General features: G+C 40.1%; 1 protein-coding gene across 1 annotated transcript; it reads left to right on the top strand.

Annotated features, from left to right (window-relative positions):
• The first annotated feature begins 276 nt into the window (after positions 1-276).
• Positions 277-1,428, top strand: LOC127343079 (uncharacterized). The gene is made up of 3 exons (XM_051369156.2): positions 277-514; positions 955-989; positions 1,121-1,428. Exons 1-3 carry the CDS (start codon positions 292-294, stop codon positions 1,277-1,279), a joined length of 417 nt encoding a protein of 138 aa, XP_051225116.2. The 5' UTR covers positions 277-291; the 3' UTR covers positions 1,280-1,428.
• The last annotated feature ends 11,267 nt before the right edge of the window (positions 1,429-12,695 follow it).

Genomic DNA, 12,695 nt, shown 5'->3' with positions numbered 1-12,695 from the left:
AGAGGGGCAAATCGATCGAGTCCACTCGTTCCACCTGCGCCAGTAAATTCCTTCGTCCGCTTTCCATGAGAACCGTCCGATGCGGTAATTTTTTCTGCACCTTATGTCTTTAAACGAGCCAGTGACTCATGGGACCAGCTGCGTGTGGGGGCCGCCGGTCGGAGACAGCCGTAGGTGTTCGTCCGCGTTACCTTCTTTCCCCTACCTGCGAGAGCAGTAAAAACCTAGATCGCGGGGCACCCAATCCCCGCGTCTCCTCTCCTCCCCAATCCCCGCTTCTCCTCTTCCCCAATGGAGCTCAAGGGGCGGCGGGTGCCCTCCTCCTCTCCCATCCCTGTCATCTCTCTTCCTCCATGGCGCTCCAAGCTCTCCAAATCGAAGCAGCAGCGGGAGGAGCGGATGGTGGCCGCAGAGGACGATGGTGCAGCCTCAGGTGGTGGACGGTGGTGCCTGCCGATGCATCAACGCGGCAGCTTGGCGGTCAGAGCCGCATCGGTCGTTTCCTCGGGGCTCGGTGAGTGCCTCCATCTCTACCACTTCCCCTTCGCACGAGGGCCCCTTTCAATGCCTCCCCCTCTCACTCCATTGCCTATGCTATTGGTAGGCTAGGCTTTGTGCAACTGAGAGACAACAAACCTGTTCTAATTCTCAAGGCCTTGGATATATTGATCTGCAGAAGAAAAAAAGAATTTCAGCAAGTAGTCTATGTTTACATTTTCATTTTTTAGAAGCTATAGTGCTTACAACTTCGTTTCGACAGATTTGGTTGTTGCTTGTGTTGTTGATTTGTGTGATATGTGTAGTATATGTTAACATGCTTTCTTTTTCTAGAAATTCATCATTTTTAGTTGATTACTTTTATATGATTTCTGTGGATCCATAGTTTTCCGTTGATTACTTCTATATGATATCTGAGGAGAAATAATTGGTTACCTTCATTTTTCTGAATATTAGGAGGGGAGGCTGTTGTTTGGGAGATGCCATTCATGGTACCGATTCTACTGGCTCGATAATTCTTCTCAAATCCCGATCCCAATACAGTACCATTATTTAGTGCAAACATTCATGAATAAATTTGGATTCTCAACTTCTCATTGACTGAATTATAATGGTTGTTCAGGGTGTTTGCAATGGCAAGGGTGAGCAGATCGAGTTGTATAATGCACATACAGCAACTACCGTTGTTGTGGTGACTGACAATCAAGGTAAAGTGAATCATTTCCATCATGTCGGGTGTTTACAGTTGCTGATTATTATGGTCTTGGGCTGTTTTTACTGAATTCTTGAGGTTTTCTCAAGTTCAGTCAAATATGATATTGTTTATTTGGAACATTTCTCCCCAAAATGAAGATAATGATGCGGGCCGTAATCTCTGATGAAATAACAGATAGTTTGTGTGTCAGTGACATTGGGTTGTGTGACAAGCCCTTCTTGGACCTTGATTATAGTATGATACTTGCTTTCAGAATTTAATCAGTACATGTCATGTACAAGCTAACAAATTATGTTTGTTGTGCAGTTGGCCACTTTGGGGGGTATGCCATGATATGCATATTTGCCAGTGTTCATGGTACTACCTCCCTATCACTCTCACACACCTAGATATTTTGTTGCCAGCTAGAATTCAGATTTAAGGTTTGCTACTTTTTGTCAGCTACAGGTCTTAAATGGTCACCTGGGAAAGAATAGGTTGTTCATAGGTTTAATATTAGTTGTAGTGTGTACAAATTACAGAAACTTTATTTCTCTATGTGTTTCCTATTTTTTGTCCTATTACTATTGGTGGCGGTTACTTTGTAGCTTCATTCAGATGGAACTATTGTCATTGAACCAATAAATGGAGACAATAAAATATACCAAATATGAGCAGAATGCAAACAGGAAGAGCTGCATCTAATTATTCATTTCATGTATCTTTCCTTGCATAACTAGCTTCATGTCAGAAGCATGTAATTGCTATTTATTGACAGTTTATACGTCTTCCTGATTCTAGATAAACCTATCAGCCTGCTACGAGGTGAACGAAAGCTGCTTGGCACTCTCTGCTCATTTTATAGCCTACCGGCTAGGACGGACTCACCCTTTTGGTATATCTCTACAACTTAGTCATGTGTGTACATAGGATAGTTAAACAGCTAAACGGGTGGTGACTTGCTTTTTTTTTTTTGCATCTGGTCATGTTTGCCTCAACTATATGGTTATAATTAGAAGACTACTACTCTTCTGGACGTACATATGTTTTCTAATTCACTACACAATGTTATTTAATTTCTAGATTTGTTGCGCATTCAAGGATGTGAATCTCCAGCTATATCTTTGGATGTCGATTATGTATTAGGTATAGATGATTGGGGCACCTGTACCAATGCAATTGGAATGATTTGTCTTACTGTCCAGATCAGATCAAAAAGTGACGGAGACATTGTATATATCTTTACTTTTATCGAGTGATTAGTGTAATTTATGCCTCCTTATTAAGCACTGTTGTAGGATGTTTCACAGTGTTACGAGATTAATAACAGTTAACTTTTGCACTACTGCAGGATGCTCTTAAGCATGTATTCGTGAGTAGAGTGATGGATGTCAAGGACTTTCCTGTATGGATTCAGCTTTCGTATGTTTGTGCTTCTAATGGTCTGGTACTCATGGACGAGTTGTTGCAACTGTTACCTGCGGTTGAAATTGTTGATCTTAGTCGGAACCAGTTTGCAAATGTGGATAATCTATGGAAATGTACAAAGATGCAAAATCTGGACATTGGATTAATCATTTGCGTTCTGTTTCATCCCTGAGTGAGGTAAACTTCCTGTCTAATTCAAGTTAACTTGAAAATAGTACAAGGTTGATTATCACTTGGTTCTGTCCCTGCTTAATTTGCTTACTGGTTCTGGATGGTTTTCTAGGATTTCCGATGATGGGTTGTGTTAGTTGAGGATCCTTTGTTTTGTTGTTCAGGTGTGCCTTCGAGTCCATCAGGTATAGTGTCGCTCCACCTGCATTCTTTTCTTTCCTGTTGTCATGATGTCTTTCTTGGTTTCGTTTCCTTTGTTTATCACGATGCTCAAGTGCATCTGTTCATATTCCTGAATATTGCTGATTCCCTTTGTTACCATATATATTTTTGCTGCTAATGCACTCCACATGGATTCATGGGGATCCGTGGTCTTCTGGATGAAGGTGGATTTAGCCAATGCCCGAGAGTGGGGTATATCACAGAAAATAGGCAATCACAGGTGTAACAGATGAGAGGATAGTTCATACATGCTTGATCCCTTCTCCTCCTGTTCTAAAAGTATTATTTTAAAAATGTGGTAATACACTACTAGATCCAACTCCATTTTAATAACTAGAATGGGAAAATGGATTTAGCCAATGTCTGAGAGGCATATATCTCGGAAAGTAGATCATCACAGAGTTTTCTCAGGGGGGGTATCTTTTTTGGTCATTTGATTGGCTATACATAGTACTTTTTCACCACCGCTTTCACTCCATCCAACGAAGTGTTTGGCAAGTCAGTGATATACTGATATTTAATATTTCATATTTGGAGGTAACAAAGTTAAGCTGATTCTAATTTAAATTTTGGATATATTGCACTGCTACACATCTCTTCTGGTAGAAGTGGAAAAGAATAATATTGAATTGCAGGTTGATCTTGAGACAGCAGCCACCTCTGCAGGTACCACCGAGGGCATGCAGGTTGCATCTGAACCAAATTTTCCTATTAATAGTTTCTACTCTCTGCTGCAATTTAGTAGATTAACATCTTGTTGTAACGTTTGGTTGTTAAGCACACACACACTATCGGTGAATTTTTCCTAAAAGTAGTGGAAGAGAATTTGAATATGCTGCTTTGTATATCCTTGGACTATTGAAGTCAAAGCCGGAGTGTCAGGGAATATTGAATAGACTACTTTTTATACCCTTGGAAGCTTATATTTTTTTGGGGGATCGTTCCTCCAGCTGTTGAATAAAGCAATGAGCCAAAATAGTGAAAGCAAATCAAGCGTGATGAGATTTTAGCTCACGGTTAGAAGGCCAATCCATCTATTAATGTACCTCTTGACCATAGCGATCATTTATAAAATATATTACCCTGCCATGGCCAGTACTCTCTCTTTGCAGATTTTCCAGTCCTGTGATTCCTTGCTTCCTGTCAAGATCCATTTGGTCAGTAGATCACTCCTCCATCATACATATTTTCTTTAATGTATGAACTCCAAAATATGTTAGCCTGCCATGGCCAGTACTCTCTCTTTGCTATTTCTGATTACCTGCATTTTAGTGTGGGTTCTAAAATATAAGTTACCAATCCTTTTCCATATATATAGTCTTACAACTTTGCAACCTAAAATATAGGTTATGATGTGCTAGATTCACACATAAATATTCAGAAATCGTTGTGTATTTCAGAACTAAAATTCATCTTAGTTAGGTTATTGTTGTGCCCTTTTCTACTAGGCTTGCCATGCCGCTTTTTGGTGCATTACTGAAGGCAAAAAGATTGCTGCTCATGTTTTAAAGTGATTTATTCGCTATTAAGCAGTGCATGCTCCTTATAAACTTAAAAAATGTTATGTATTTATTTGTTAAAGGTTATTTCTTACCAAATTAGTTTCAGGACGATTGGCAAGTTTGCTAACGATTTGATCTTTTTTTTGGTGCATTACAGGTTAGCTGCTTATAATTCTTTGAAAAACAAATTGGTGTTTTTGCAGCACCATCATATGGATCCCTACATGTTCCGTAGGTGACACCATTTTTGCAATAACTATTTGAACACACGCTTTGCTTTTTCTCAATATAATTGAACTTCTAAGAAGCCATGGTGTACTGGTCACTCTCGTGTGCCACTGTATAAATATTTTAGCTACAGTTAACTGCAGATGAAGATTAATCTACTCAGTGCCGTATTTAGTCATTTATATCTTCTATTTACCAAGTTTCACTGCTCTCAACGAAGATTTATGTGTGTTGCATGGTTCCAAGTTCATTTCTAGATTGTTCAGCTTTTTATGGCCTTCCTACCTCTTGATGGTTGTAATACTGAACTTTTAAATAAGTCCGTCATTCCAATAATCTCTCCTAAAACAGGAGAATATATTGTATAAAGCTAGCTGCAGAAGTGCACATCGTTTGTGAGTTTGTTTTCCATTTGAGGTTGTAGGTGTACCCAGCAGATGCTTGTAAAAGCAGGAGGGGAAACACTGGTCACTGGAGCTGCCACTGAACCTCTATGTATGTCCACTGCAGCCTTCCCTATAATTTAGTTGATGTATTTTTTGTGTACATCTTATTATGTTTTGTGTGTTCGACTGCTTGCAGACTGCACACAAAAGGCTTTGGCTCATATTTTCTCTCTATTCTATCTGTTAGTTTGGCATAAGATTGTTCCAGCATCAAAAGGATAAATTGCATATATTGGCATAAGATTCTATCTGTTAGTTTGGCATAAGATCTCTGGTCCCCGAGGACGCCGGATGGGCTGTCGTCGCTGGGCTGGAATTCCGCGGCGCTGTGCTGGGCGCAGCGTCAAACGCTCACGACTTTGGGCGTTGGGAGGTGGTTGCTCCAGTTATCGTCGTTCCTAAATCGCAGTTTGGGTTTCTAGATGTACTATTTGATTCTCCCAAAATCATAGTTTGGGTTTGAGTTGTCAAGCTTAGAATTCATATTACTAGGATTAGGATTAACTGCATGGGAATAAGTGGTTGTGCTGATGAGTTTTGTTATTGAGTCATAGGAAGGAATATGTTTTGTTATATGTTGGTATTTTACTTTGGTGTTTGACCAGAGAAGGGGATGGCTGGTAGCATTGTTGCATTATTTCGATCAATATTTATTGGACACAGATACTTTAAGTTTGAAATTCGAATGAGATAATTGAGAAGATTAATACGAGCAATGTCTGTTCTTTTCTGAGAACATCGTTATGGTCAAATTCCATTCAGACACTTTGTTTTTGTCTTCACTGTTATTGGTAGAGATTCGTTTCCTGTAATGTTCTCTTTATTTTCCGAAGTTTCTTCAATTTTTCCAAGCAGTTACTTGAGTATGTTGCCAGTTTCGTACTTCTGACTTTGTTAAATTATCCAGCGACCTCTGTTCTATGGATTGAAGATGGGGCTTCTGCCATCTATGAGAAGGGCTCTAAATGTGTCTCTACAGGCCTTCTGCCGTTCATTTGTCCTGATTTTTATTCTTCCTCGGCAATTCAGAATTGGAGGGTCCATTGGAAGCCAAATTATCACCCAAATCAGTATTTTTATGGTGACCACAGTTGTTTCCTTCTGTTGGGAAATAAGCCATCATTTGTTCAGGTTCGTTCTCTGCTATTCAAATCAAACAACATCCTATTAGATGTACAGTTCTTTCACTGTCTGGATTTAGCTTGACTTTAAATCTTTAATACAACTGCTTCCAATAAATTTCAGTGTGTGCATACAAGAAGGTGCAGTTTTACTCCACCTCAGAACAATTGCCGATGCAGTATCTTGCCTTCCAAGATTAGTGTGCAGTACCTGAATATAACATAGAACCTTGATGTCAGGGTGCCTTCTTCGAGGAATCTGGTGAAACATACAAAAGAATTGTGACAGCCTGTTTGAAGCCGCTTGAGGACACACTCCAAATATTGCTGGAGCGCTCGAAGTTGTTTGGTGCCCCACATCTTGTCCCTTGGTATACCATCTCCCTCCGGTCTATCTTTTGATTTTCCTACGGAATTTGTGATTTATGCTTAGTTGGTGTGTTATTCTTAATATCTCTTGTTCATATTGTTATTGGTGGTTGACACAAATGCAAAAGGAGAGTCGTAAATTTGTGGTCAAGCAGCAGGAGCCACGGTATAGGGAGGTGATGACCTCAAGCAGCAGGAGCCATGGTGGACGTTGGGTGGTGAGGAGGAGAGGGAAGAATAAAGAAGGGGCCATCAGATGGGTGCCGCCTGTTGCATTGACGCTCTTCTCTCCAAGGAATTCGCCGTCACGGCTGCTTTGCTGATGGAGTTCCTGGTGGCTGGTCCGTATGGTTGAGGTGAGTTCGCCCTTGTTTATCTCGTTCTTTGCCTTCCATTCTCCCTTCTTTGCTAATTGTTTCAGCTGATTCTTCTCTTTTCCTTTGCATCTAGCCATCCAGATCTACGTTCCTCCTGTAGTTATTCTACGCTCATCCTCTACTCTCTGGTACACCAGTTATACCGTCGTTGTTCTAGCTTCTTTTTAATTTTCTCGCTATCAACAAATAAGTTGGTTGAAGATTGCAGCAGTCACATAATGCTTGACAGAGTAAAATAATTAGATAAACCGGTAACTTATTAACCTGATTTTTACACACAAATTTGCAATACACCAACAAGAACTGTGATTTGCCTCTTCGGAAACAAGCATGTTGTTGGAGATATGCCCAAGAGGCAATAATAAAAGTGGTTATTATATATCTTTATGTTTATGATAAATGTTTATATACCATGCTATAATTGTATTAACCGAAACATTGATACATGTGTGTTATGTAAACAACAATGAGTCCCTAGTAAAGCCTCTTAACTAGCTTGTTGATTAATAGATGATTAGTTTCATAATCATGAACATTGGATGTTATTAATAACAAGGTTATATCATTATGTGAATGATGTAATGGATACACCCAATTAAGCGTAGCATAAGATCACGTCATTAAGTTATTTGCTATAAGCTTTCGATACATAGTTACCTAGTCCTTATGACCATGAGATCATGTAAATCACTTATGCTGGAAAGGTACTTTGATTACATCAAACGCCACTGCGTAAATGGGTGGTTATAAAGGTGGGATTAAGTATCCGGAAAGTATGAGTTGAGGCATATGGATCAACAGTGGGATTTGTTCATCTCGATGACGGATAGATATACTCTGGGCCCTCTCGGTGGAATGTCGTCTAAATAGCTTGCAAGCATATGAATGGTTCATAAGAGACCACATACCACGGTACGAGTAAAGAGTACTTGTCAGGAGACGAGGTTGAACAAGGTATAGAGATACCGATGATCAAACCTCGGACAAGTAAAATATCGCGTGACAAAGGGAATTGGTATCGTATGTGAATGGTTCATTTGATCACTAAGTCATCGTTGAATATGTGGGAGCCATTATGGATCTCCAGATCCCGCTATTGGTTATTGGTCGGAGAGAGATCTCAACCATGTCTACATAGTTCGCGAACCGTAGGGTGACACACTTAAGGTTTGATGTCGTTTAAGTAGATATGGAATAAGGAATGGAGTTCGAAGTTTTGTTCGGAGTCTCGGATGGGATCCAGGACATCACGAGGAGGTCCTAATGGTCCGGAGAATAAGATTCATATATAGGAAGTCATATTCCAAGTTTGGAAATGATCCGGTGCATTTATGGCAGGTTCTAGAAGGTTCTAGAAAAGTCCGGAAGAAATCACCATGGAAAGTGGAGTCCCGAAGGGACTCCACCTTGCATGGCCAGCCAAACCCTAAAGGGTGGAGTCCCAGGTGGACTCCACCATAGGTGGCCGGCCACCCCACCTAAGGGAAAGGTGGGAGTCCCACCTTGGGTAGGACTCCCCCCCTTGAGTAGGTTTCCCACCTATAGGAGGTTTTGTGTTGGGGTCTTATTCGAAGACTTGGACTACAACTCTTGGGGATTTCCACCTATATAATGAGGAGGAGAGGGAGGGGGCAGCCACTCTTGGCCGCACCACCTAGGGTTGCCCATGGCCGGCGCCCTAGCCACCCCCTCTCCCCAAACCCTAGCCTCTCCTCCTCCACATAATACTCCCGTAGCGCATAGGCGAAGCCCTGCCAGAGTTCTCCACCACCACCGCCACCACGCCGTCGTGCTGCCGGGATTCCGAGGAGGATCTACTACTTCCGCTACCCGCTGGAACGGGGAGAAGGACGTCGTCTTCATCAACACCGAACGTGTGACCGAGTACGGAGGTGCTGCCCGATTGTGGCACCGTCAAGATCTTCTACGCGCTTTTGAAAGCGTCAAGTGATCGTCTACCGCAGCAACGAGAGCCTCCTCTTGTAGGCTTTGGAAATCTTCAAGGGTTAGTCTCGTTCATCCCCTCGTTGCTCCCATCTTCTAGATTGCATCTTGGCTTGGATTGCGTTCTCGCGATAGGAAATTTTTTGTTTTCTATGCTACGAATCCCTACAGTGGTATCAGAGCCGTGTCTATGCATAGATGGTTGCACGAGTAGAACACAATTGTTTTGTGGGCGTTGATGCTTATGTTATCTTTAGTTCGAGTACTTTGCATCTTTGTGGCATGGTGGGATGAAGCGGCTCGGGCTAACTTTACATGACCGCGTTCATGAGACTTGCTCCACGTTCGACATGCAACTTGTATTGCATAAGTGGCTTTGCGGGTGTCTGTCTCTCCCACCATAGTGAAGATTCAATTTACTCTTTCTATTGACAACACTAGTATCACCGTTGTGGTTCATGTTCGTAGGTAGATTAGATCTTACTCGAAAACCCTAAACCACGTAAAATATGCAAACCAAATTAGAGGCGTCTAACTTGTTTTTGCAGGGTTTGGTGATGTGATATGGCCATGATGTGATGATGAATATGTATGAGATGATCATTATTGTATTGTGGCAACCGGCAGGAGCCTTATGGTTGTCTTTATATTTCATGTTGAGTATTATTTCAAAGTAGTTGTAATAGTTGCTACATGCGGTGAACAACCATGAAGACGACGCCATGGACCTTGACGCTACGCCGACGATGATGGAGATCATGCCCGTTGATGATGGAGATCATGTCCGTGCTTTGGAGATGAAGATCGAAGGCGCAAAGACTAAAGGGCCATATCATATCACATATGAATTGCATGTGATGTTAATCCTTTATGCATCTTATTTTGCTTAGATCGCGACGGTAGCATTATAAGATGATCCCTCACATTAATATCAAGATAATAAAGTGTTCTCCCCTCGTATGCACCATTGCCAAAGTTCGTCGTTTCAAAGCATCTCGTGATGATCAGATGTGATAGATTCAACGTTCATATACAACGGGTGTAAGCCATGTTGCACACGCGGAATACTTGGGTTTGCTTGACGAGTCTAGCATGTACAGACATGGCCTCGGGACAACGGAAACCGAAAGGTTGAACACGAGTCATATGGATGATATGATCAACATGTTGATGTTCACCATTGAAGCTACATCATCTCACGTGATGATCGGTTTTGGTATAGTGGATGTGGATCGTGTACCACTTAACAACTATGAGGGATGTTGTATTAAGTGGGAGTTCATTAGTAATTAGATTAAAACATGAACTAATTATCATAAACATAGTCTGAGTAGTATTTTGAATTAATTTGTAGTATTGGTATCCGTTTTCTACCAAGCACTAGTCTTATAATTGAGATAGAAATACTGTTAAAATCTGACAAGAAACTTTACGGACTGGTACCGTATTGTTAAAGAATCAAGAAATGATTAAGTCCTATTGCAAACTTTTAGTAAACCTCACATTGTTGATTCAAAGAGCTATGGTTTCAATTAGTACCTAAAGTTATCTTGTCTCCGTGAAACTTGAAGTTCAAATCTGTTTGAAAATTAAGGAGCTGAAAATTTTGTTTTTAGAAATAATCAAGGTATGAGATATATGTGATATCTAAGACCTTATTGCAAGATGATAGAATATAATTTGGTGAGACTACATAAACTCATAAGTTTTATGGGAATGTAGGAAGGTTGAAGACGCAAGGCGTCCCAATCCTCCAACTATTGGGGCACTAACGATATTCGCATATCCATGAAGTGATCGTCCTTAGTATGCACCGTTGCTAAGACTCGTCGTTTAGAAGCATCACGTGATGATCGGGTGTTATAGATTCTACGTGTGCATACAACGGGTGCAAGCCAGATTTGCACATGCGAATACTGAGGTTAAACTTTACGAGCCTAGCATGTACAGACATGGTCTCGGAAAAGTCGTCATGATATGATGGATAAAATTATGAGTGAAATTGTTCATCATATTACAAAGTTACTAATAGTGAAATCTGAAACACTTGTCATATGATGATCAACTTCAAAGTAAGAACCTCAAGGTTATTGGTATTTGACCAACAAACCTAGAAGTTATTGAAGGTGAAGTATTTTCTGAATAATGAGGAAAGCTAAAAGAGAAACTACAAAAGATATTTTGGCAGAAAGAAAAGAGAAGACTAGAAAGTCTAGCTCAGGTGTATATACATGATATACATGTTATGGTTGTATTCCTAGTTTGGTCACACAATGAAATTCTTGGGTATTAGTACCATATTGGTTGGTATGAAATGTCATACAAAACAACGCAATACAAGAATACAATGGCCTAAGTGATCGACAAGGAATATGATAGGAATGCACTTCTGGAACAAAAATAAAGTGTTATTATGTTCGTCGTTGGCATCCTATCTAGCCCTTAGAATTTATAATAAAGAACTTAATAATTGTTATTTTGCTCTGGTCAAATGAAAACAATGAGTTGTTCAAATTATGACATTACGCCATGTACGATGGATAAGTTATTATAAATCTTAATGGTGAAACACACATACATAATACTGACGCTAAAATGCCATAAGGCAAATGATTTGAATTCCACTTATTTGTGGAACCGCAATTTAGGTCATATTAGAAAGGAACGCATGAAGGAACTCCATGCAAATGGATTTTTGGAGTCATTCGATTTTTGAATCGTTTGGCGCTTGCAAATCTTTTCTAAAGAGAATGACTGAAATACCGTTCATAGGCCAAGAATTGAACGGGCAACTAACTTAGTGAAAAATACATGATGATGTATGTGGTTCACTGGGCATAGGTTGTGCGGGAGATTCTTCTGCTTCATGAAAACTTCCAACAATGAATTGAGTATATATATGTGGATATATTCGATAAGGAAGAAGTTTGAAATATTTGAATGGATTCAAATAAATTTCAGCATGAGGTGGAAATCATCGTAATAGAAAAGTCAAATATCTATGATTGGATCATAGTGGAAATATTTGAATTACGAGTTTTAGCGAACATCTAAGAGAGTTATGAAATTGTTCTACAACTCACGTTTCTTGGAGTATCATAGTGATGATGGAGTATCCGAGAGATGTATCCAAACCTTGTTGGGTCAATGATGAGATAAAATATTGATGCTATTATATTTTTGTGGATTATGCTTTAGTGACTACCGCTTTTACACTAAATAGAGCATCATCATGATCCGTTGAAATGACACCATACGAGTTATGGCATGGGTATGAACCCTAATAGTCTTTTCTTAAATTTTGGAATGCATAGCATAAAGTAAATAAGTTTACAACCAAAATCGGATGAATGCCTTTGTTGGAATTCTTTCCACTATGGAGACAAAGACAAAAGTGTTTGTCGATGTTTCTTACTTATTTCCAAGAAATTGTTTTAGCGAAATTTTTGAGTGGGAGGACAATAGAACTTGATAAGGTTTATGAACCAGAGCATAATGATCAGAGTAGCGCAGCATCGAAATTAGATTCGGAAGCGGCCACGACGATCATGGCTCTGATACGTCTCCGACGTATCGATAATTTCTTATGTTCCATGCCACATTATTGATGTTATCTACATGTTTTATGCACACTTTATGTCATATTCGTGCATTTTCTGGAACTAACCTATTAACAAAATGCCGAAGTGCCAGTT

The sequence above is a fragment of the Lolium perenne genome, chromosome 3 (genome assembly GCF_019359855.2).
Source record: "Lolium perenne isolate Kyuss_39 chromosome 3, Kyuss_2.0, whole genome shotgun sequence".
Classification (NCBI taxonomy): Eukaryota; Viridiplantae; Streptophyta; class Magnoliopsida; order Poales; family Poaceae; genus Lolium; species Lolium perenne.
This window is presented reverse-complemented; position numbering and strand designations above follow the sequence as displayed.

What these genes read in the sequence shown, in the direction of transcription:
- LOC127343079 (XM_051369156.2), top strand. Translation starts at nt 292, where the DNA reads ATGGAGCTCAAGGGGCGGCGGGTGCCCTCCTCCTCTCCCATCCCTGTC. An exon ending in GGTCGTTTCCTCGGGGCTCG is followed by an intron (nt 515 to 954) that starts GTGAGTGCCTCC and finishes TCTGAATATTAG; the next exon opens with GAGGGGAGGCTGTTGTTTGG. An exon ending in TTTGGGAGATGCCATTCATG is followed by an intron (nt 990 to 1,120) that starts GTACCGATTCTA and finishes ATGGTTGTTCAG; the next exon opens with GGTGTTTGCAATGGCAAGGG.